Source organism: Eublepharis macularius, chromosome 18, assembly GCF_028583425.1.
Source record: "Eublepharis macularius isolate TG4126 chromosome 18, MPM_Emac_v1.0, whole genome shotgun sequence".
Taxonomy (NCBI): domain Eukaryota; kingdom Metazoa; phylum Chordata; class Lepidosauria; order Squamata; family Eublepharidae; genus Eublepharis; species Eublepharis macularius.
In genome coordinates, this window is record NC_072807.1 from 32,326,040 (window position 1) to 32,350,299 (window position 24,260).

Below are 24,260 nucleotides of genomic sequence, written 5' to 3' on the forward strand. Positions count from 1 at the left end.
TACCCTCCTGGCAGTGGCCCCCGGTACTCACCTTACTTGTGTTGTCATAGCACAGTGAAGTGACATCATTGTGCAGGCCCAGGAGTGTGTGTGTGCTTCACAATGGGCTGATTTGGGCCCCAAATCAGCCCCTGTGAAGCACGGGAGTGCTCTTGGGGCAGTGTGATGACATCATTTCCGGGAATGATGTCATTGCACCGCTCCCCCAGGAGTGCTCCCAGGAGGCCTGTTTCCCTGCCTTTCCCCCCTGCCAGCCAGGTGAGTAGTGGAGGAGGCTGGAGGGTAGGCGTGGGGGATCCCCCACTGGGAGAACAGCAGCCCTAGATGGTGAAAGAGATTAATTTGAGCAAGCAGCTGTAAGCAACTCTGAGCCGGGGGGATAGGAAGCAAAGAAATGCCACGCATGCTTCTGGTGCTGCCGTACCACATGCAGTCAGTGGTGCGCACGCACAAGCACACACTTATGTGCATACAGGAGAAATGCCTTGTGAAGCTGTGATTGCCAGCCAGCCTTGGGCTGCTGTGTGGGCAGAGGTCAGCTGCATTAAAAACCCCTCCCACACATACTGTCCCTCTTATGTGCAAAGAATATTGTTCCTCACACAATCACCTGGCTCCTTACAGCGCGGGAGCTAGGAATGAGACAATAGAGTTCCTTGATGCTTTCCATTAACAGCAAGTGCATGCTCAGACTTTGGTATGAATCATCTGGAAGCAGTGAACTTCCCTTAGAAATTATGACTGTGGCTGGCAAGAAATGTTCTACAATTGCAGGGTAGCTTCAAACCCTTCCGCATTCTCTAGGCTACCATATACTCTTGAGATCAACCTTCATCTCTAAAACGGATGCTGCCAGCAGACTCCAGCGCTACAACAGAACAGGGTTGCAATTCAAGAAACCATCTCTTATTGGAAATGCAGGTCTTTGCATTCCCACAGACTCTGTGTAAATGTCACATTGATTTTAAAGGGAGAAAACTGACAGGGGGGTAGATGTGGGTGTGGGTGTTTTCTGCCACATATTTTTTGCCGCTGGATTTTGGAATAGGGCACATCCCCATACGCACGAACGCACAAAATGGCTTCCAAAATGATCAAGGTGAGCCAAATCGATGGGCAAACAGGAAGCAGCAATAAGACACTGAAAGCAGCCGATAAAGCATCAGGCTAATAGACTGACAGAATAAAACCACCTCTGAAATCAAACTCAAATCGGATACAATCTCGGCTCACAGAGGAGCAGTGCAAAATGAGGCCAGCGTTCCTAAAAAGAAAAGGACGAGTTGTTATACCCTGAAATGCAAACACAGTGAAGAACTCAGTTTTAAGGTCCAATCGCAGCCCCAACCAATAATGGCAGAGGGAGGGGCTGGTATATCCTTTCCTTTATGAGTCCTGGTAAGACCCTTCAGTTATGTGGATTAAATGGAAGAGAGAACAATGAAAGCCACTTTGGGTCCCTGTTGGGGGAGAAAGGCAGAGTAAATAAATAAAACAGGTTTAAGTCTACGGTTAACACTTTATTCACCACACTGATTTTTTTGGTTTGAAAACTTGCAGGAGAGGGAAGATGCAGAAGCTCTTGTTGACCAGAGGGGGGCAGCAGCGTCCTTGCATAACACATTCTGGCCTGCAGTGATTTTTGCAGTAGAGTTCATTTCACTTTGTTCGATAGCAACATTTTTAATTCTGGGCATCCCGTGGGCTTCTTCATATTGATCTGCTTTGATCTGTCAGTAAGAGACTGATCTTCAAGGGCAAGATTCAGATCCAGTGGCACCTTAAAGACCAACAAGATTTCCCAGGGTATAAGCTTTTTTTGTGAGTCAGAGCTCCCCTCCTTGGATTGTATCTGACGAAGGGAGGTCTGACTCTCGAAAGCTCACGCCCTGGAAATCTAGCTGGTTGTTAAGATGCTACTGGACGCAATTCTTGCTCTTTTACTCCCTGAAACTGCTCTTCAAGGACAATTCTGTAAGGATCCTTAACTCTGAGTATCACAGAATTTGTCTTTAGCTTGTTAAAGGTCCTCCTACTGAGTTAGATCTATGGTCCATCAAGGTCATTCTTGTCTGCTCTGGCTGTCAAGAGCTCTCCAGGGTCTCAGGCAGAGGTCTTTCCCATTAGCTGCTTCCTGATCCTTTTAACTGGAGATTGAACGTGGGACCTTCTGCGTGTAAAGCAGGTGCTCCACCGCTGAGCCATGGCTCAGCCCAAAAATAACAAAACGGGTGGATCCAACCCTCCTCTAAGTAGCCTTCCTCCAACTTAAGCAGTTTCCCTCCCCCAAATTAAGCGACTCTTCCTCCAACAGACAAGCCATCTAATTTGGAGGAAGGCTTCGAACCTGAACCAAGAGGAAAGGTGGAGTATAAATATTTCAATAAACAAACGAGTAAATGAATAAACTTTGCACAGTGGAGTGGTCTTATAGGGGTAGGACCCACCCTTCTAAGCAGCAAGCGTGGCTCTCACAATAACAGTGTTCAACAAGAGGAAGAAAGAAAAACGGGCTGGTTCAGATATCCTGAGTGATAGGCAACCCTTAAATTGAGCTTGTGACTACTGTCCAGTGTCAATGATACAAAATAATAATAATAATAATAACATTCGATTTATATACCACCCTTCAGGACAACTTAATGCCCACTCAGAGTGGTTTACAAAGTATATTACTATTATCCCCACAACAATCACCCTGTGAGGTGGGTGGGGCTGAGAGAGCTCTAGAGAGCTGTGACTGACCCAAGGTCACCATGCTGGCTTCAGGCGGAGGAGGGGGGAATCAAACCTGGCTCTCCAGATTAGAGTCCTGCCACTCTTAAGTGACTGACCCAAGGTCACTGAACTGGCTTCAAGCGGAGGAGGGGGGAATCAAACCTGGTTCTCCAGATTAGAGTCCCGCACTCTTAACCACTACACCATACTGGCTCCCAGTTTGGAACTAACCTGCGTTGTGCCATTGCTAGTTGCAAGAGACTTACCACAGAGCGTCGTCTTACGCTGTGCATTTGCTTCTGCCCTCCTAAGGCGCTTTGGAAATCCAAGTCCCTGACGATCCAGTGATTGCCATCTTCGGCCGTGATACCACCTTGCCCTGTTCGTTTTCTCCCGACGCCAACTTCAGCCTTGCTGACCTCAGCCTCATCTGGCAACTGACGTCCACTGAGCGGCTGGTGCACAGCTTTGCAGGGGGGCAGGATGTGCTGGCCAACCAGGAGAGGAGCTACGCCAACCGCACTGCCCTCTTCTACGGCCAGCTGCCCCGGGGCAACGTCTCCCTGCTCTTGCGCCGCGTGCAGATCTCCGATGAGGGCAGCTTCACTTGTTTCGTCAGAGTTCGTGACTACAGCAGTGCAGCAGTGGCGCTTCAGGTTGCAGGTGAGAGGGAGACGGTGGAGGGTTTCGAACATAAGGCAGTAACTGGCTTTGGTGAACAAATGCCCTGAATGAAATGGAGCAAATGAATGAATCAGTGTTGCCCGTTCTGAAACGAGAGCGCCCCAGTCTCTCCCCACCTGACTTGCCCACCTCTCCGCCCATCTGATGTTTCTCCTGATCCCTCTGCTCATGTGGTGCCCCTGCTATCCCCAGGTGCTCAGAACTGACCTCTGCTCTCTTTCTTCCCCAGCTCTTTACTCCAAGCCAAACTTGAACCTGGAGCCCAACAAGAACTTGAAGCCAGGAGACCTGGTCACTGTGACGTGCCACGCCTTTCTGGGGTACCCCGAGGCAACGGTACTCTGGCAGGACGGCCAGGGCAATAACATCACAGAAAACGTCACCACCTCGCAAGTGGCCAACAGGGAGGGACTCTTTGACGTGCACAGCGTCCTCCGGGTGGCGCTGGAACCCTACAGCACCTACAGTTGCTTGGTGAAGAATTCCCTCTTACAGCAGGAGATCCATACCTCTGTCACTATCACAGGTTGGTCCTGGGGTGGGCGGGGGAGGAGACATGGAGGATTGTGCTCCAAGTGGCAAGCGGGGCTTTGGTGTCTACCTCTGCGGTCTTTGTGAGCAAGAGGGAAGGTTCTGGGGAAGGCGCCGGGTTCTGTTTAGTCCTTTAAAACATGTATATGTTGCCTTTCCACTCAAAATAGGGTCCCCTGATAAGATCCATCTGAATAGGGTTCAGGCCAACCAGATGGGGAAAAGAGGGGAAAAAAATATATGACGGAAAGGAGTGCCTGAAAAGGAAGAGCAAGAGGAGGGAGAAGAAGGGAAAGAAGGAGGGGAGGTGCTTCTAGTTGGGACGCTTGGTTTTGCAATTCTGGGGCAAGTCGAAATATAACAAATGATAAATAAACAAATCCCCAGGTTTGGATCCCCGCTGTGCCTCGGAAGCTTGGGGGATAACCTTGAGCGAGTTGCACACTTTCCGCCTTCTACCTTGCAGGGCTGTTGTGAGGATAAAACAGAGAAAGAAGAACCACTCTGAACCCTTTGGAGGAAGAATGGAACTCAAATGTGCTAGAAAGCCTCCAAGGCCTCCTGCCCAGACGAAGATTCCCCCTGCACCCTGCACCACCCAGCCCCAATATTGCTGGAAAGCATACCTTGTGGTTTGCTGTTTCCATGCATTGACTAAAAATGGTTTTGTTTTCCTCCTCTGCGTACCAAAAATCCCCTCCCTCGATTCTTCACATTGACATCCCTCCCTCCTGCTCACATGGTCCCCCCCCCTTACCATTTCATCCTCACAACAATTCTGGAAGGTAATTTAGGCAGATAGACTAACCCTTCTCTACCCAAAAAGGGGAGGGGGAGTTGATAACCATGCACCAGCCCCATCTTGCCCCCTGGTCATGGCCCGGGAATGTTGTCCCCTGCCCCCTTCGGAGCCCTGCTTTTGCTCTGCTACTTCCTTGGCACGCTGAAGGCCTGCCTGGGCGCCTCTGGCATTTGAGAACTGGATGCTTGATGGCTCTTGTGTAGCTCAGGGTTGTTCTGCCGGCTGGTGACAGCCTCCGATAATAAGAGCGGGGAGAGGGAGATGGGAAAACAGATCATAAAGATCGCTGGGCCCGCTTTATTAAGCTCTGTTTATTGTAGAGGAGGCTCCACGCGGCACCAACATCATCATTCAGAAAAGCTACTTTCCTGACAATTAATGTCTAGTTCAGCAAGAGATTTTTTCAGCTCTGTTTATTACAAGCAGGCCTAGCAGAGAGGGACAGCTGATCTGGGGAGAAGAGGGCAGGGGCTGTACCGGCACTGACTTGGTACTTTTTTTTATCTTAGTGCTGCACAGATATTGCATGCAACCGCATTTGTGTGTGTCTTAGGAGCTTGGTGTTACGTACGTGCTCTGCTCAAGAAATATTTCTAGTTCCTGGATGTTTGCTGAGAGGGCTAGGCGCTGGTTCCCCTTGGGTTTCCCCAAACCACCTTGCTTGGGTACATTTGTGGATTATGCCACGAAGGCTTAAGTGACTTGTCTGAGGAAGAGAGCCCAGGTCTTAGCAGGGTGTGTTTCTTCATTCCCTCGATCTGCCAGATCTCAGTTGAAATTTAGATTGTAAGCTCCTCCGGGCAGGACCTGTCCTTTTGCGTATCGCTGGTTCCGTTTACATGGATGTCGCTTTCTAAAGGAATAACATGAAAACTGCAGGAAATGTATCACGTGGATGTTTTCGATGTCAGAGTAAAGATGTGGCACATAATAAAACCATTCTCTCTAAAGGGCCCCAGGCCCTCTTTGGCAATGCCACTCTGGTACAAAGGGAATTCCATTTTAACTTTGAAGTAAGCCTTGCCTATTTCCATCCAATTTTCCTCCCAATTCAGTTTGCTGAAGGTTAAAGGCTTAACAGATAAAACTTTGGGGCGAAGTTTGATCTCCCTGTAAAATGGTTTATAGAGATGGCTTGCTCATTTGAAGGGACTTGTCTGGGTTCCTTGCGGCTTCCAGTTGACTTCACGCTATCTTGGGTTTTATAGATACCCTTGAGCTCTTTGTAACCTTGTACGTTTGCAGGTAACATTAATTAGTGTTTAATTATCCTTGGCCCAGCGATTGCTGGCTTGTGAAAGAGGGTCCCTCCAGGAGCATAAACCTTTTGGCTAAATGCACCGTGCTGCTTGAATGGCAATGGAGCACGGCTGCGCACTCCACACCTGGAGGGGGGAAACCGTTTGCTCTGCGCAGGCAAAGCAATATGGCAGCCACTGCTGTTAGAGAGATGTCAGTCTTTTAACCTATTGAGAATTAATTGGTGTGTGTGTGTCTGAAATTCTGTGCTAAAATACCATCTTGCATTCTGCACCGGGAAAACTTGCACAAATGAAGCAACCAGAAGTTCTAATTACTTTGTATACTTCATGTTTTTAACTGTCAAAAAATTGGATTTCCCCCGTTTCTTCTTTTCTTTTTCTGCTTATTAGTCTTTTTCTTATATCCTCTCCCTCTCTGTTGTCCCTAAGTCAATATATCTTCTATACAAGGGCCTACCTCCACACCACAGATTAAAAAATCCACACACCAAAGCTAACTCAGGCTGTGATTTAGGGTTTTGTAATTCCTATCTGATTTTTTAAAAAATTGGGGTTTCTTTTTTAAAAAACCTCCAGGTTAGGAGTGATGAGGGTTGAGACAATACAAAAGAATCTCAAGAGTTAGATGGCTGCCGGAGCAGAGAATATGACTTCCCACCTGCCATGAGTCCTTGAGAACCTTAATTTAAACCATCTCTTTTCTAAAAACTCAAATTAAACCATGGTTTGTCAAGGCTGTTCAACATGGCCTTAACTTGAGATATGCTAATAAAATACATGTGAAAACAGTAGAGTTGTTTCGAACATGAGATAAATTCCTGTTGGTTAACTTTACACGGAGAAAAACGGAGCATTGGTCTGAACATGAGATGGCCCCGTATGAGCCACTGTGCTATGCGCTTGCAAATGTGCTTTGTTGCAGCTTCCTGGCATGCGTCATCCAGGTCTATGGAGAGCTGTAACCAGTGTAGGGCCATGGGGGCACCCAGTGGACTGTTTTTGCTCCACCTAAGCTCCTTCCAAAACTATTTATGATATAGCAATCGTAACTGTTCCTGGAATTTTTTTTTAGAAAATCCTGGCGATAGCACATTGCTGGAAAACAGCCGATTCCCCCTTGATATCCATCAATGGTATCTAAGGGTTTGGTGTAACACACTGATGGAAAAACTCATTAAGCTATCAAAAGAATTAGTCCAACCAGAAACATTTATTGCCAACTGGGTATTCCTTTATTTCGCATGTAAATAGCTGCCCAGAGAATACCAGACTTCCTGAGAGTCCTCTTACTGTTAGTACCTAATATGCTTACTCTAAAAACATTATTGTTCGTTTTTAGGTGTACTTAGTAGCTCTAAGCTGAGCACGATTCAATAAGTGTTTTTTTAAATGGATGATGCTCTTTTGACAATATGAATGCGCTACCGTTTGGAAGGAGGAGCCCCGTGGCGCAGAGTGGTAAGCGGCAGTACTGCAGCCCAAGCTCTGCTCACGACCTGAGTTCGATCCTGGCAAATAACCTGCTCATGGGTGACTCAGCCTTCCATCCTTCCGAGGTCGGTAAAATGAGTACCCAGTTTCCTGGGGGTAAAGCGTAGATGACTGGGGAAGGCAGTGGCAAACCACCCCGTAACAAAAGTCTGCCAAGAAAACGTCATGCTGTGACGTCCCCCCATGGGTCAGTAATGACTCGGTGCTTGCACCTTTACCATTTGGAAGGCAGGACTTAGCTTTGCCCCACCCCATGGTGGCATTTGGGGGGAAGATCCAGACAGATCCTCCACCTGCAACTACCGTCCCTTGCAATTTCCTCTTTAAGCTAATTGATTGAGGAGCCAGCGTGGTATAGTGGTTAGAGTGGGGGGGGGTCTCTAGTCTTTTGCGCCTAGGGGCACCCTTGACATTTTGAGAGAGTGTAGTCAGCACTATTGTGAAATGGCTTCTGCTGGAGTTGGAGGAGCCAAACCCTAAACGGTTTCTTCAGGAGACGGGGCCAAACACAATTCCTCTCTTCTTTCTTTGTGAAAGAATGACCGGAAGGAAATAAAAAGAAATGAAGGAGTTCCAGGGTGCGGAAAGGGTGAGAGAAAGAGATTGGGGATTAAAAAGGAAAGCTCGAAGGGGGAATGGAACTAGGAGCTCAATTGCTTACCAACCTTCTGCTACTTACTAATTAGTCACAAGATCAAAGCGATAATCATTTATATTGATTGCTGATGGAATCATTCAGTAAAATAACGATTCATATATCAGAAGCAAAATCAAAAAGAGTCCAGTAGCACCTTTAAGACTAACCAATTTTATTGTAGCATAAGCTTTCGAGAATCACGTGATTCTCGAAAGCTTATGCTACAATAAAATTGGTTAGTCTTAAAGGTGCTACTGGACTCTTTTTGATTTTGCTACTACAGACTAACACGGCTAACTCCTCTGGATCTATATATCAGAAGGTTCACAATAGAAAATAATGAAAAAGTGCAAACCTCAATATAGTATTTTAAAGAATCTGAGTGTAATAAATACAGGATATACAAACATAGATTACAATCCATACAAAATATGTCTATAATCAATAGCCCTTCCCCCCAAAGCCCACCCTCTCCAGGCTCCCCCCCCAAATCTCCAGGAATTTCCCAGTCTGAAGCTGGCAACCTTACCTCCAATAACTGCAGCTGCTATTGCAGCCATGGAAAGACCTTTCTTTTGAATGAGGGGAGCCAATAACAACTCCTGCCTTACAGCAACCACACCCATGTTGAGGCACGCTGGGTTAGAGGGTCAGACTATGATCTGGAGGACCCAGGTTCGAATCCCCACTCTGCTGTGAACATTTGCTGGGTGACCCAGTCACACAGTCTCAGCCTAACCTACCTCCCAGGGCTGTTATGAGAATGAAGAATGTTATAAGCTTTTTGGGGTCCCCATTGGGGAGGGAAGTAAGGTATCGATTAAGTTTGTATTTTTGCGGTAGTAAATAAAGGGAGGAATAAAAATGGGAGCCCAACTGGTTGCCCAGGCAGGAAACGTCCCCATGTGCCTGTGTAGTTATGCATGGGGTCATCGATCCAGAGGAGTTAGCTGTGTTGGTCTGTAGTAGAAAAATAGTAAAGAGACCAGTAGCACCTTTAAGACGAACCAACTTTATTATAGCATACGCTTTCGAGAGCCACAGCTCTCTTCGTCAGATCTGATGAAGAGAGCTGTGGCTCTCGAAAGCTTATGCTGCAATAAAGTTGGTTCGTCTTAAAGGTGCTACTGGTCTCTTTGCTATTTTGCATGGGGTCAGGCTCTCCTTTGAACTCTGTTGCAGCTTGTGCAACGGAGCATTTAGTGAGAACTGCAGCACACTGCCCATCTGTGGCATGCAAACTGAGCACGCCCGGCCTCCTTGCTTGGGTTTGCAGCACCGTCAAATCACCTTGTGCAAAGTTGCATGGGGAAACTGTGTTTCATGTCAGTCTCATGCTTTAAATCAGGCCTGGTGATGGCCGAAAACAGTCGTGCGCACATATTGGTGCATGCAAAATCCCCCAGACAAGAACAAAATCCATGTCATACCAACCCACCAAATTAGCACAGAGCAAAACTATTGTGAGCCCAGCAGGATGTTTGAAAGGAGGAAACCAGGAAAAGCCAACCTCTTCCATCTGGTACCTGGGTCCTTCCAGCCCAGTCTTTGCTGCCCTCTCTCCCATAAAGGCTTGCTTGGAAAAGCAGGCACAAGCGGCCGCAACCCTCTGTGCGCATGCAGTGCAACGGATGCTTGCATGATTATCCCAGGAGGCAGTTTGGATGCTTCCTGCCTGCGTCCCCCCCCTCCCGCCCTACTGTCCGATATGGAGGAACTACCCATCGACACGGATTTGTCATGTTTTAAAGTACCCTTTTAGCCAAGCAGGCTCCTCTCCTCGCCAAGTGACAGATCAGCATCGATTTGAATTTATTAGCATAATTATTTAAAGGTTAATGAAGTGTTTTATGGGGTAATTCAGCCTGCTGTTTCCCCGGCTTTCTCTGGCGCCTGGTGGAAAAGCGGCGATTGAAGTGTCCACTGGTATCGTTAGACCTCTGTGTCAGACTGGTTGGAGGGAGCTGTCGTGTGTTCTCGGCTCGGCTGGGCAAGGCGTTTAGCCGGGAGCTGCAGGCCGCTGGCAGCATCACAATTCCTAGAGAGTGGCCAGTTCCATCCCCTGCTGCTCCTAGGCCTACTCTTTCATGCCTTCTGCAATAAAAAATAATGATAACAAAGCGCTGCAATTGGGAAACGGAAACCTTTCCATTATAAACACATGCGCATGTGATTGACTTGAACTGTAATGCTGTTTTTGCTTGCATAATAGTCTTTCTGCCCTAGTTAACGCCACATTTTTATCCTTCCTTAAGGTCCATTTAATCCAACATCCTGTTTCACACAGTGGCAAACCATTGTGGAGGGCCAACAAACAGGGCAATAGAGGCCAAGGCCTGGTATTCAGAGGTTGACTGCTCCTGAATGTGCAGGTTCCGGCCAGGTTCTGTATCACGCACTCAGACTTGTGTGATGATTGGTGTATATAAACTTCTAAGGGAGGGCCATTGTTTTCTGCATTGAGCTACCCTCTCCCAGTCACTGTTGGGCTGATGGTGTCAACTTTGCAAATGAATTCCATCTTAGCAGCTTTTACAGTGCAGCCTTTCTGTGACTGTAACAAAACAGAGGTTCTTATTTTAAAAAATAAAATTGACGGGCCATTGAACGGGAACTGTAGTATTTGTAGCCCGCCGGTGGTGGCTGTTTGCCTCTTTCTTCCAATAAGGGTGTGTCTTTTATCCCTCCTCTGCTTAGGCCAACATCTCATGTTTCCAGCTGTGGCTCTCTGGGTAAGCGTGGGGCTGGCCATCTGTCTCCTGGTGTTGTTGGGTGCCCTGGCCTACATGTGTCAGAAGAAAATCCGTCAGACTTGCAAAGAAGAGAAAGAGAATGCTGGTAAATACGAGGGGTGAACTTGCTCCGCAACCGGTTGTGTTCCTTTAAGAGTCTGCCCCGCCAACGCCCCACCCGCTCAAAGCGGAGAGCATGGTTTAGAACGTGACACCTTGAAACAATGAGAAAGCCCTGTCGTCTTTCTTCTAAAATATGCACAAACTACAGTCTTGGATGAAAATTCACTTGCTTTGGGGTGGAATCTCTTCATAATATAAGAGATGCGGGCCCTACAGGGCTTTTTTTCAGCTGGAACGCGGGGGAACGGAGTTCCGGAACCTCTTGAAAATGGTCACATGGCTGGTGGCCCCGCCCCCTGATCTCCAGTCAGAGGGGAGTTGAGATTGCCCTCCGCGTGAGGGCAATCTCAACTCCCCTCTGTCTGGAGATCAGGGGGCGGGGCCACCAGCCATGTGACCATTTTCTCCAAGGGAAACCCACTGAGTTCCGCCACCTCTTTTCCCAGAAAAAAAGCCCTGGGGCCCTATATTTATATCTGGAGTTGTCTGAAAATGAGAGCTTGTGGAAGAAAAGTCAGTTGAGAAATGAATCTCTTTCCTGAGACAGGTAGGCCGATATTGATCCTCTTCTTCTCGATAGGAACTGCTGAGCAAGTCAGTTATGAAATGGATGTGTTCCTCCCCCCCGCCCCCACAACATAAAACACAAGGAAAAGACTATAATCATTTGTTGTGACAGAAACTTCCCAGTGCCAGATGAACTCATGCATCTGACAGAGTCTGGGCCGTAAAAGGTATAGCCTATATAAATGCCCTGGTCCTTCAGGTGCCACCAGACTGTTTACGGCTCGCCCAGTGGCTTCAGAGCCGTGTGTGGTTCTTTAATATGCCACCTCTGGCTCTTCTGAGCACCATTCCCCAATGTGTTATTTGCCCCGTGTTTCAGGAAAGTCTTTAGCACGTGGTTCCCACTTTGTAAGAGCTGCCACTGGACGAACAGGTAAGCTGGCAGCCTCCTTGTGGTGCAAGCATCATAGGAGACATTGAAATGTGGCCTTTTTTGATTGATGGTAATTTCAAACGTGGCTCCCATGAGCTGTGGAGTAAGCACCACTGCTTTGCATGTTTGCCCCTTGACCAATTCTGTTTTTTGTCATTTTAAAAACCCTTTAATTTGTGTGTCTTCAGGGATAGAGGAGCAAGATGACGGAGAAGGACCCAAGACAGGTTGGTCTGGCATTGATCTTTCTTTATGGGAACTGCTTGAGCCAGTGTGGTTTTTTGGCAATGATTTCTTCTTCCACAGCTAGAGCACCATTGCACATAAACGCCTGGCAGCGGATCAAGCTGCATCAGACTGCTGGTTCCTCTAGCTCGGTATCGTCTACTCTGACTGCAGGCATCTTTCCAAAGTCTGGGATGCAGAGAGGTCTTTCCTAGCACCTGAGCCTTAAGATACTTTCTATAACCAAAGACGCCAGAGCTTGAGCTTTGTGGGGTTTCCTGCGAGCAAGGCAGGCGCTCGGACGCCCCACTGCAGCCCCAGTGCCTCTGACCCCAGGTCCAATATTTGCTTGCAGTTAAGAATTCCCTTGCGCTGCAGACTGTCAGCCAGCTAGGCCTGTGATAAACTGGATTATCATTTTAATAAAGCGTGATAGGTGCACTGTGCTGTAATAAAATGGATTAATTATAAGCTCGGCAATTCCCTTTATCTGCTCTGAGCACAACAATAGGCACGTTGCACTGGGGTTGGCTGAGTTCTAATCCCTCGAAAAAACAGTAGCTCCGGGCGTTATTGTCTACCTGTATCCTAGTGCCAGCTGCAGAATTAGGTGGAGGTATAGAAATGGGGACAGATGTTGGTGAATACATGCGCTGAAAGACACTGATAATTGTTCTGGTCGGTAGCTGTGTTGGTCTGCAGGATTTGAGTCTGGTGCTGCCTTAGAGACCAAGAAGATTTTCAAGGTATAAGCTTTTGAGAGTCTTCAGTTGTATCTGAAGAAGGGAGCCTTGACTGTAGTCAAGTTAGCCTTTATTGGCATATATCAGCAATTCAAGTTATTAAAATACAGATGCAAGAAAAGGAAAAAGCAATCATAACTTAGGTCTGTGATAATCTTTGATGCCACTTCAAAGCAGCATGGAGTAACTTAGCCAGCCTCTCGGTTACCTCAAGAAAAGAATCCCTCAACAATCTATAAACTTTGACCAAATCAGGGCAGTCCGTCCTATTAGCTAGAACAGAGTTTAAATATGTGCGACGTTTATCAACATACAGATGACAATGCAGAAGAACATGTGTAATTGACTCAACACAGTTTTGTTTACATAGGCAAAATCTGGTTGAATAGGGTGTCCTGTTAAATCTGCCATATAAAATGGTGGGCGGCAAAGTGTTACACCTAGCCAAGGAAAACGCCCTACGTTCATGTGGAACTTGCAAGGAGATAAATATGGAGCCATCCTTCCTACAGTGAGAGGGATCTCAAAGCTCGGGGGGGGGGAACAGGTTCTGGTAGACATACTATATAACTTCTGGCACTTGATGTCCAACATCCTATTCTTAATTTGAAAGCTCTTACCGTGATGTCACCGGATCTGAGATCTGGCACCTCTAAAAAAAGACCATGTGACTGGTGGTCCCGCCCCCGGCACCCAAAGACCTGTGGGCCATCTCCCCGGGTGGAGCTTCTCCCGGGCCGCCTGCTTCCTCGGCCTCTTCCCTGGCCTTTCCCTCCCTCCCGTTCTCTTTCCTTCTTTCCTTGCTTCCTTCTTTCTTTCCCTCCCTCCCTTTCCTTTTCCATGTCTTTTCTTCTTCCCTTTCTTTACCTTCCTTCCTGAGGCGCCACTGCCGCCTAGCTGGCTGAGAGGCAGGCCGGGAGGGAGAAGAAAGGAAGAGAAAGCTACTTTCCTTTGATGTCATCATGTGTTTCCGGTGGCGTGTGCACACTTTGCACATGCACATGCGATAATAGAGAGCTCCACCACCTCTTTCCCCAGGGAAAAAAAGCCCTGATTGCACGTATTTGGCCTTAGGAGATGAGCATTCCAGGGTTGAGACGAGGGATTCATGGGGTGAGAGCGGGTCTCGAGGGGGGAGAAGGAGGCAGCCTGAGTTGCCGGTGTCCAGCGGAGGGCCGTACAATGCTGGCTGAAGATGGCCATTTCAGCAGAAGGTGGAAGCTGCTTGGAGCAGGGTGAGGCAGGACTGTGTGTTTTCCGAAAAGCAGCTCAGGGCGGCCAAGATGCTTGGTGTTCTCTTCAGCTTGTTTTACTTTGAGTTGTGCTCTGGGGCCAATAATCTCTCTTTTTTGTCTCCCCCTCCCCCATCCTCTGACAGCTTTGCAGCCTTTGAAGAACGTGGAGATCAAAGAAGGTAGAGAATGTTCAGGGCAGTTACCCGCTTGCCCAGTGAGGCTGAGAACATTTCTGAAGCAAAAAATATGTGCATATATGCATGTGGTTGGCTCTGCAATTTTGTGAACCTCTGGCAATGTGATTTCTGGGAGCTCTCTCCCCTCTCCCAAGTCCTGCCCTGATGTTTTAAACAGGAGTCAAGGCTACAAGAGCTCAATTTGCAGATCTTGTCGGGGTGCAAAAATTCATGCGCCACGCTGTGATGGGCGCGAGACCTCTTAAGGGAAGGGCAATGTAGGAAGTTGCTTGCACATCTTGGATAGCGCTGGGCCATAGCCCAGGGTGCACTGTGGCCGGGCGGCCTATTGACTGTGAGACCCACAGAAGCTCAGGCGGTTTCAGTCTTGGTGCTTGGCCCATGGGGCAGATTTAAAAAACCTCTGAACCCCGACGTTTCTCCATCAACCTCATTTACACTGATGGGGTTCCAATCGGCAGCTCCATCATCTCTTTGGGTTGAACACAAAATAATTAGATGTAAGTATGTGTTTCAAGTGGGGCCCTGTTGAAATTGCCAGTTGCTTAAACTAGTGAGAAAGGGATCAAAATCCACATTGGGTTTCAGTAGCTTGTATCCTAACCTGTTCCTAAGTTTCTACAGCATGTTTTCCATTACCTAGCATGATTTTGCCTAAGGCTATTGCCCCTTGGTGTTCATACCCTACGTGGGACCGGTGATCGCTTACCTTGTATCATCTAGGTTCATCACAGCAACATCTGCCTGTACTCCTTTGATAACTGCACTTTGTTTAATTGCTGCTAATGTGAGCGCTAAAATTGAAAATGTTCTTGCTGTATATGGATTGCGGATTTGAAATAATTGTTGCATGAATTTGTACATATTTATTGATTATTTATTGTATATGTATTTGATAGATTGCACTTTGCACTTTTGCACTTGATAAATTATGCACATTTTCTAACTAGAGTAGATTTTCTGTAATTGAGCCTACCGGCTGGATTATTTGCTAAGGCTATTGCCCAGCAACTTTAATGGGAAGGGGAAGAAGTTCTATTTACTTCTTTCACCCAATGCATAATATTATAAATCTCTATTATCTCCCTCCTTGTGACCTTCCCTCTCTCCCCTACCCTTTGTACATCTCAGCTAAGAGAGATGTCCCGGTTTGCAACCAATCATAGCTTAGTGTGTTCCTCCCATCAGGTTTCCCAAACCCCACTGGCGGTAAAAGCATCACGCAAGACCTTTGGAGTAGCCTCATATTGGCCACTTTTTTGTGGATTGCAAGAGGTTCACCGATCTCCCTCCCTCTTTTGAAATCTTCTTTTCCTTCCACTTCAGTCAGCTTGTTTATTTCAGTACGGGTTCTGTTTTGTTCCTTCCAGACATTGGGGAAGAAATCGACTGACACGAATGGAAGGAGATTTGCTAACTACACCCTGGAGGTCACAGACTGCATCCCCTCGGATCCTTCTCTGCAGAGGCAATGTGGAAACCGTGGGCAAAACAAGGAACGAACGCCGCCTCTGCTGGAGCTTGCAGCTTGGTACCATTTGGCTGCAGTGTCCCCCCACCCTCCTTTGTTCTCGTATGTGCAGATGAACCCTGGATCCACCTGGCTGTCTCAATGCAGGACTTTTGTCTTGCTTTTAGAAATAGAGTGGAATACTGTTTACAGTTCTTTGTCCTGCAACCCCAGCTCCTAGAGCCTCCCTTTCCCGGTTTTTATTTTTGTGCTGTGCTGCCAGTTCACCCACCACCAATAAGCCACGTCAACTGAAACAAAATGGAACTGTGTTCCACCCAGATTGGAACAATTCGGATATCCGTGTACCATAGAGGATGGCAGCAATCACGGAGTATCTTAGCGCAGTGGCAAGTGAGATGGCAGTATTTAGAGCTGTTTGAAGGCCTGAGTTTGTGCTACGGATTTGTCTGTGATCTTGTCTAGGGTTCATTTTTTCCTTTTGTCTGTGTGTGTTTGGAGGGGTGGGGGTGGAAATCACTGGGCATCTGTGAGAGCTGCCAAGAATCCATTCTACACAGTGAAGATTGTACGCAAACGAACAATCACTTTTACCTCCCTTTGGGAAAAAATGGCAACCCGACACAGGGTTGGTTGACACTCTTACGAATGATGGGAGCACATTTTTGGCACAGAGACGTCCAAGGTACAATTGCTATATCTCCCCCCCCCTCCTGTCCCTTTCAGCAATGTAAATTGTACTTTCAGGGGCAGAATTTTGTCTCCATTTTAGTTTGCAAGAAGTACATGGGACAATGTGGCCTTGCCCTTATTTTTGTCCTTGCAACAATTTCCATGAGGTGGGTTAGGCTGAGGAAGAGTTTCTGGCCTGAGGTCAGCCAGCAAACCTCATGGCAAAGTGTGGTTTTGAACCTCGGTCTCCCAAGTCCTAGGTTGACACTCTAACCACTATACCATGCTGTTTCCTGGCACAAGAGGCTGTGCTGGTGTTCATGCTATCAATTCTGCCTTGATGTTTATTTGTTAGGTCCTTTCTGCCCATCCAGGCATTTAACCACTGAGGTCTGTTGGGTTACTCCTGGTTAGGTAAAACTCCATTGTCAGGAGGGATACAAAGGAATCCCTTCCTTTTATGCATTTTTATCGTTCACGATGGTGCTAATGGGTGGAGCTGGGAAAATCTGCTGGTTAGCTGGCTTACCCCTCTGCCCTTTTCATTGTGCTGTTAGGGGTACCTAAGTGGAGATCATGTAAATCTATGAGTGCCTTCACATTGATTCTTGCATTTCTGTATGCTTCCCAACAGTAGCTAACAGCTTGAGTCTTCAAACATTTCTCCATTTAGCAAATTTTGCATAGATCCAGTCTGAATTTTAACAAAAACAAAAATCTGCCCATCCAACCTTCGAAGAATGGGGGATAGGAGAGCCTTAATGTTATTGAGCTCTTCACATTTGAGTAGATATATAGGAATAATTGGATGGGACTGTGACCTCAGCTGACCCATGGGTTACTAAATGCCTTACCCAGGATTTTGCTGTTTTCTAAGTTCCACAATCCCACAGTTTTCATGGTTTTTTGGACTAAAGAGGGCTAGTAACTTGCTTTTGGGGGGGGGGGTGTTTTTTTTTACAATTTGAACTTAACAAAAATAAATATTTAAAAATGATAGAATTTGGAGTACTTGGTGACTTTTGGATTCAGTTCTTTTGGAGAATGTATCCTATTTTCAGGGACATTACATATAATTTCTGGATTTATTAATGCCTGGTTGGAGTAGGGGCAGGAAATGGTGTTTTTAACCAGATGTTTTGGTATTTTTTGCTCTCTGGGGTCTCTGCATCTCTGGATCAACATGATTTAGCTAAAAGATTATGTGAACACAAAACTATATTTGATCCTTGTCATCCAAGACACATGTGTAAGGATGACATCTGAGAACTGACCAATAGGAGAAGAGAATTCAGGATACATCATCGACAGGAAGTAATCCCACAACTGATGTTTTTTTTTTCAAAAGGACAGTGTGCAAATTTTTCAACCTTTGTGCCTTTCCCCAGTAGATGAGTTTAGCTTATTCTTGATCCGGTTGAGGAAAGGTTAATACTTACTACTACTGTTTTCTTTTTGTGTTTCTAACTGGATCTTTTACTCATTTTTAATGTGACTCGGCCAAGGACTTTTGGGAAAGTACTGGCAAGAAATTAAACCATAAATCAGAACTGGGAACTTGATTTTCAGCACACGGCCTCGCATCTCCAACTAGACAGTTTCTAAGGACTTCAGTTCTGCCTCGCTTTCTCATGGGCAGCAACTCACTGGCTGGCAGAGGGCAAAATGAACCAGCTGCTGGTGGTGGAGTGCCCTCAAGTCATAGCTGACTTATAGCGACCCCTAGTGGGGGGTTTTCATGGCAAGAGACTAACAGAGATGGTTTGCCATTGTCTGCCTCTGCAACCCTGGTCTTCCCTGGAGGTCTCCCATCCAATTACTAACCAAGGCCAACCCTGCTTAGCTTCTGAGATCTGACAAGATCAGGCTCACCTGGGCTATCCAGGTCAGGGCTTCTAAAGTGCTACAAGTGCAAAATTATTTTGCACCTGGGCTATGTTGATTGAAACTGGAGAGATGGAAGGGGATAGGTGAATATCCCTGGGGAAAGTTTCATAGTTTTGGCACCATGGTTGAGAAGGCTCTCTCTCAGGTTGCTACTCACCTAATCTCAGAAGGTGGGAACACAAGAAGTAGGCCACGGAAGATGAGCAGAGTGGATGGGAGAAGGTGGTCCTTCAGGATATCAGGTATGCTGACCCCAAGCTGTACAAGGCTTTAAAGGTCAAAACCAGCACCTTGAATTCGGTCCAGAAACAAATTGGGAGCCAGCGTAGATGGGCCAAGACTGAAGCGATATGCTTCTACAACCCATTCCAGCCAACATCCTGGCTACAGTTTCCTGCCCCAATTGAATTTGCAGATTATTTCGAACATTTACCAGACTTTGATTTTCCAGTTTTTCAAATTTTATTTTTGCAATGCAGTAGATCCACAAAGGAAATGTTTGAAGTTCAGGCCTCGCAGTGAAGGAGCTGAGTTTTCTAATCTGTGAAATTTCATTGCAGCGTGTCTGCTGTGTAGCCGTATTTTCAGGTCAGCCCACGGCCTACATTAGTGAGGCTACCGACCTGGCCTTAAGTGTTCATCATCCCATACGCAGCCAGAGAATAGCTGCTTTTTTGTGCATCCTCCCAACCTAGTGAGTTGCTGTGGTTGATCGAACTTGTCGTTTTCTTGACCTTCCAAAAGCTGCAGAGTAGTAGTTTTCTTCAACCTTGGCAGAAAAGAAGTCACACTGGAGAAGACTGGGAAGAGTAACTTACAGAAAGGTAAATGTTGGTTGGGAGCCAGTTTAGAGCCACCCCCTGCAGGTAGTTACTCTCACCCCAAGAAGTGTAAAATTGATGCTTTGCAAAAGGTGAGAGGAAGGGATGGATGGTTTTAAAAGGAGATTAGACAGATTAGCGAAGGACAGATTTATCAGCGGCATCTAGCCATGGTGGCTAAAGTGAACCTCCATGTCCAGAGGTAGTCAGCCTCAGAATATCAGAGCCAGGAGGCAACATCGGGAAAACTTTGACCCTGTTGGTTGTGTGAAATGGAACGCTGGACTAGATGGACCACTGGTCTGATCCTGCCAGGCCCTTATGTTCTTAGGAGAAGGCACCTGTGCGTTTGTGTGCTTGTATGCACGAGCACATCTTGCAAGCATCCCGTTGCCTCTAAAGCATTTTCATTGTACAGTGGGGATGCTTGTTGGGATATGAACGGCATCCAGGTGGGCAAGGAGACATTTGCCCATCACTGCTGAATGTACTCTCTCTGACCTAAGGAAAAACCCACCCCCTAAAGCACAAACCTTGTTGAAGAGTTCCTCTTAACAAGCTGTCACATTGCCCTTTGCAAATTCAGCTTGGAAGTTTTTGTGGGTTTTATATATTTTTGTTGTTTCCAGCCGAGGCAGCAAAAATCAGCATCTTGTGCCTAATGAATAAATCAATTCCGTTTAACATAGAAAATCTTCAGTGAGTCGGATCAGCAAGAAAATGTATTTGAGAGCTTTGCTCTTTATTTAGCATATCTGTACAATAGTGTATTCTTTTTTGTCTGGTGCCCGAGTGTGCTTGTGAAAACTGTATTGTGGATAAGGATATACCAACTGCCTCTACTCAAGCTGGCAGAGGTTCTCCAGGGTCTCTTTCCCATCATTTATTACCTGCTCCTTTCAACTGGAGATGCCGGGAATTGAACTGGGACCTACTACGCACCAAGAGATGCTTTTCCACTGAGCCGCAGTCCCTCCATATCTCAAAAGGCGAACAAGTTTTTATTCTAACACAAGCTGTCATGGACCAGAGGCCACTTCATCAGCTGCGCAGAATGGGTTCTCGCTAGGTAGACATCTGTCTGTCCTGAAAAATAACCGTAAGCCGGGAAGGCAGCTGATACAAAATGAAATATGCTCAGATAAAATTTCATAAGCACAGAATCCATTCAAATGAGCGGCAATTAGTGACAACGCAGTTAGTTTCATGAGTTTTCCTACTAAATAACATCAGTGTACCAATCTGCTGAATTAGGTTAGACGTGGAAATTTCAAGGTGATGCAGATGAAATTCTTGGAATTTGCAGGGGGGAGGAAGGGAGTTGCATACATAAGAGAAATGAGAGGAAGTAGAGCTTTCATAATACTTAATGATGCCTGGGGGGGGGGGGCGGTGGGTAGATACTGCTAAGCAGGGTTTTTTTGTTTTGTTTTGGAGCATATGCCAAAGCAAACACAGCCTCAAAGGACACAGTGTATTAGAGTATTTAATGATCCAGAGGAGCCGAGCATCTGATTTACAAGCCAACAAGGGAGAAGACTGAAATTCACAGGCTGGAACAAGATGGTTTGTATTGGATTACTGGGTGTATAAAGCAATGTTCCTTTTGTGGCAGCCAGAGGGCTGTTCTTTTTCTTTTTTTTGAAAAGAGAATGGCACTTGCTTGGGGGCTTAACACCTGTCTTCCAGCCAAGGGCTCTGTTGGCTTCAGGCTGTTTAAATCACCATATATCATGCACTGACATATTGACATCTTGAGCAAATAAGGGGGCTGTCAGGACAGTAGGGCAATCACCTCCATTTCAAAACTCTGATATTAAAAAATGCTGATCTTTGGGTGAGACAGATAGGCAGGTTGAACAGTACAGCCAGCAAGTTTTTGGTGTCTTTGGGGCTACAGGCTAGCACGAAAGCTCTCCTTTCAGGTTCTCTGCCCCCCCCCCCCAATCTTGGAATAAAATATCAATATTTCAACAGATGTCAATTGTTTCTATCAGTAATCATATTAATTTTTGGATTCAGTCTGTCAACTTGGCTTGGTTTTCAGCTATCCCTTTGATACCAAAAACTGCTCAAATGCATCACATTGAAGTCTCGAGATAAAGCCCCCCCCCCCCCGCCCACAAATATGTAACCTGTAGCTCCCTTAAAATGCCCCAATTTCACTTCAAAGTCCTGACTGAATGCTGGAAGAGACTTAAATTAGTTTGCAATTGAGAGAGTTATATGTACTTTTTAACTATTTTAAATATATTGAATTCTGAAAGCGTAAGAAGCAAAACAAAAGAAGGGGAGAAAAGAGAGATCAGGGAAAGCTTATTATAACAACAGAAAAAATGTTTCATCCACCTGTTACTATTTGCTCATAAGTAACATTATTACAAAGCTCACAGAAAGTAGCAATACTGGTGTCAGGAATGTGCCTGAGTCAAACTGGGACACGGGGACAGACTCCTAAGCTGATGAGAATGATGGGTGTTAGATCACCCCTGGGGAAGATCGGGGTTCTAGGGGCAACTGACACCACCAGCCTCCTGGTTCCCCTGAGAGCCCAAGGCCTCAGCTGAAGGGTCTGCCCTAAAGCCTCATCTCCAATGTGCCACACCCCAGAGCAGCCAGACCTTCTTCCAGATCACCTGCCCCCAGTTGGCCAAATACTGAATTTAGTTACAATATTTGCACCCAGCCCTTCGGGCCCCATCAAGGCAGGTTCCAAAGAAGTAACACCCTTTCCCATGAAGTCAACTTAGTATCTTTGCCAAGGAGAGTTTAGTTGTAGGCAGGCCTCATCCTCCTTAATAAAGAAAGGAGCCAGAGAAGGAGCTAGTGAGGCTCCTGCTAAGAGCCAGAGATTAACAGGAATGTGGGTTTATGTGGCAGCCCCCCCCCCCCGCCACTGCCTTTAGGGTTGCCCTTGCAAAAGAAACGCTGTCCCTTTAACAGGCTTAATGCAGAAATGGACACTTGAAGCTTTTCATGTCAGGGAGGTAAACAGCATCACCTGGTTGTTGCTGCAGCTTAAAACAGATCCGGGGTGGGGGGCGCTACAAGGACTAGTTGGCAACCTCACTCGACAGAACCAGAGTCCAGCTACCCAAAGCAAAACTTGCCAAGTTTAGAAAAGCAGCATGCTTGCTCAGGCCGGTAAGGTAGACTGCCTCTTTCCTGGAGGTTTGCATCACCCTCCAGTTCTACTCCCCTCCTTAAGCTCCAAAAGCTGGTTTGTAAACTGCCTTTTCAAAACACATCAAGATGGGTAACTGTGTTAGTCTGTCTGTAGCAGTAAAAAGAGCAAGAGTCCAGTAGCACCCAGAAGACTAACAAAATTTGTGGTCGGGTAGAAGCTTCTGTGAGCCACTGCTCATTTCTTCAGGTCCTTTCAGTTACTGGGGTATCTGAAAAAGCGAGCTGTGGCTCACAAATGCTCCTACCCTATCACAAATTCTGTTAGTCTTCTGGGTGCTACTGGACTCTCTCTCTTTTCTACTGCCTTTTTAAAAGAAACAAAAAAGGGGCAGGAGTCCCTGCATGGGGTGCCTTCCCAACAAGTCTGGTAAAGTCTTCTCACCAATATAGTCTCCAGCCGGCCAGGGGGAAACTGTTCTGTCCCAGACGCTGAAGGGGCGCAAAGGCCCAGCAGAACCTTCTCGGAGCATTTAGGTAAATAGCCCCAGTGGTGATCGCGGCAGCTCGAACAGATCCCGAAGGCACAGTTGGGGTTGCCAACCTCCTAGGAGGCGGCGGGAGATTCCCCCCGGAATTAAAACTGCTCTCCAGGCGACAGAGCATAGGGCAGCGGGCTCCGGTGGGCTGCCTCCCAGCGCCCCAGGAAAGCCGCCCAGGCTCTGCCTGGAAGCCCCGGCGCGCGAAAACGCTGCCGCCTCTCTCCGGTGCGCCCTGCCCGGGCCGAGGAGCTCTTGGAGCGAGAAGGCGGCCGCGGCCAAGAGCAGGCGGGCCTAGCGAGGTCGGGCAGGGGCCCGACGCCCAGCGCGCGGCAGAGGAGGCGCAAGCCGAGGCGGAGTTAGTAGCACATGGCGCGGCCGCTGCGCCCAAGAGCTCCCGCGCCTTGCAGAGGCCCGGCAGGCCGCGCGTCCGCCCTCCTTCTCCGGCTCCACCTCGTCGGGGCTGCGGCCAGCATTCCACGTGGCCCGCTCCAGGCTGCCCAAAGGGGACAGCCGGCGTCCCCCTCGGCCGGCGAGGCGTGAGGCTGGCCCGCTTCTGCGCCGCTGCTGGCGCCGGCCGCCTAGCTCACCGTCTAGGCAGGGTTGCCAACCTCCAGGGGGTGGCTGGGGATCTCCCAGAATTGCAACTGATCTCCAGGCAGCAGGGATCAGTTCCCCTGGAGAAAATGGCAGCTTGGGAGATGGACTGTAGGACATCATACCCTGCCCTCTCCAGGCCTGCCCACCAACGCTCCAGGAATTTCCCTACCCAAACTTCCCAGCCTTTGGTAAAGTGTGTACAAGGGAGCTTCAAGCTTTGGTTGAACTTTTCTTAGAGTCCATTCTTTGGGGGGCTGCTGACGTTTCCCACCTAGGGTTGCCAACTCCGGGGGAGGGGGAGTCCTGGTGTTTTGGGGGTGGAGCCTGGAGGAGGTGGAGCTTGGTAGGGGGCGTAACGCTACAGAGTCTGCTCCCGAAGCTCTGGTTGTCATTTATCTCTGGCGTTTGGGGGGAATAGGTAATTCAGGGAGGTCTCCAGCTCTCTCTTGAGGCAAACGCTTCCTAACATTTTTTTCCCTCTCACAAAACTCTGCGTTTGAGAAGTCTGAGGAATTTTACGGTTATTCCAATGGAAAAACTTAGCAAATTGGGGGGGGGGTGTTGAAAAAAGAAGTCAAGGGAATTATTTTTAATCTTGTCATGAAGTAAATCTTTCCTTATACATGGTTTTTCCTCACTCACAATGCTGGGATTGAAAAGCCTGAGGAGTTTCCCAATTATTTCATCAGAGAAATTTAGACATTTGGGGGGGGGATGTTGAAAAAAGAAGTCAAGGGAATTATTTTTAATCTTGTCATGAAGTAAATGTTTCCTTATATATGGTCTTTCCTCACTCACAATGCTGGGATTGAAAAGGCAGGGATTTC

General features: G+C 47.3%; 1 protein-coding gene across 6 annotated transcripts in view; it reads left to right on the forward strand.

Moving 5' to 3' along the window:
• CD276 (CD276 molecule) overlaps positions 1–16,488 on the forward strand; it is a 31,568-nt gene extending 15,080 nt beyond the window's left edge. For all 6 annotated transcript variants that reach the window (XM_055003026.1, XM_055003025.1, XM_055003027.1 and 3 more), the window contains 6 exons: positions 3,031–3,381; positions 3,632–3,928; positions 10,823–10,963; positions 12,109–12,147; positions 14,267–14,302; positions 15,691–16,488. In XM_055003026.1, coding sequence (XP_054859001.1) covers positions 3,031–3,381; positions 3,632–3,928; positions 10,823–10,963; positions 12,109–12,147; positions 14,267–14,302; positions 15,691–15,713 — 887 coding nt within the window. In that variant the 3' untranslated portion in view covers positions 15,714–16,488. The remainder of the gene's footprint in view (positions 1–3,030; positions 3,382–3,631; positions 3,929–10,822; positions 10,964–12,108; positions 12,148–14,266; positions 14,303–15,690) is intronic.
• The last annotated feature ends 7,772 nt before the right edge of the window (positions 16,489–24,260 follow it).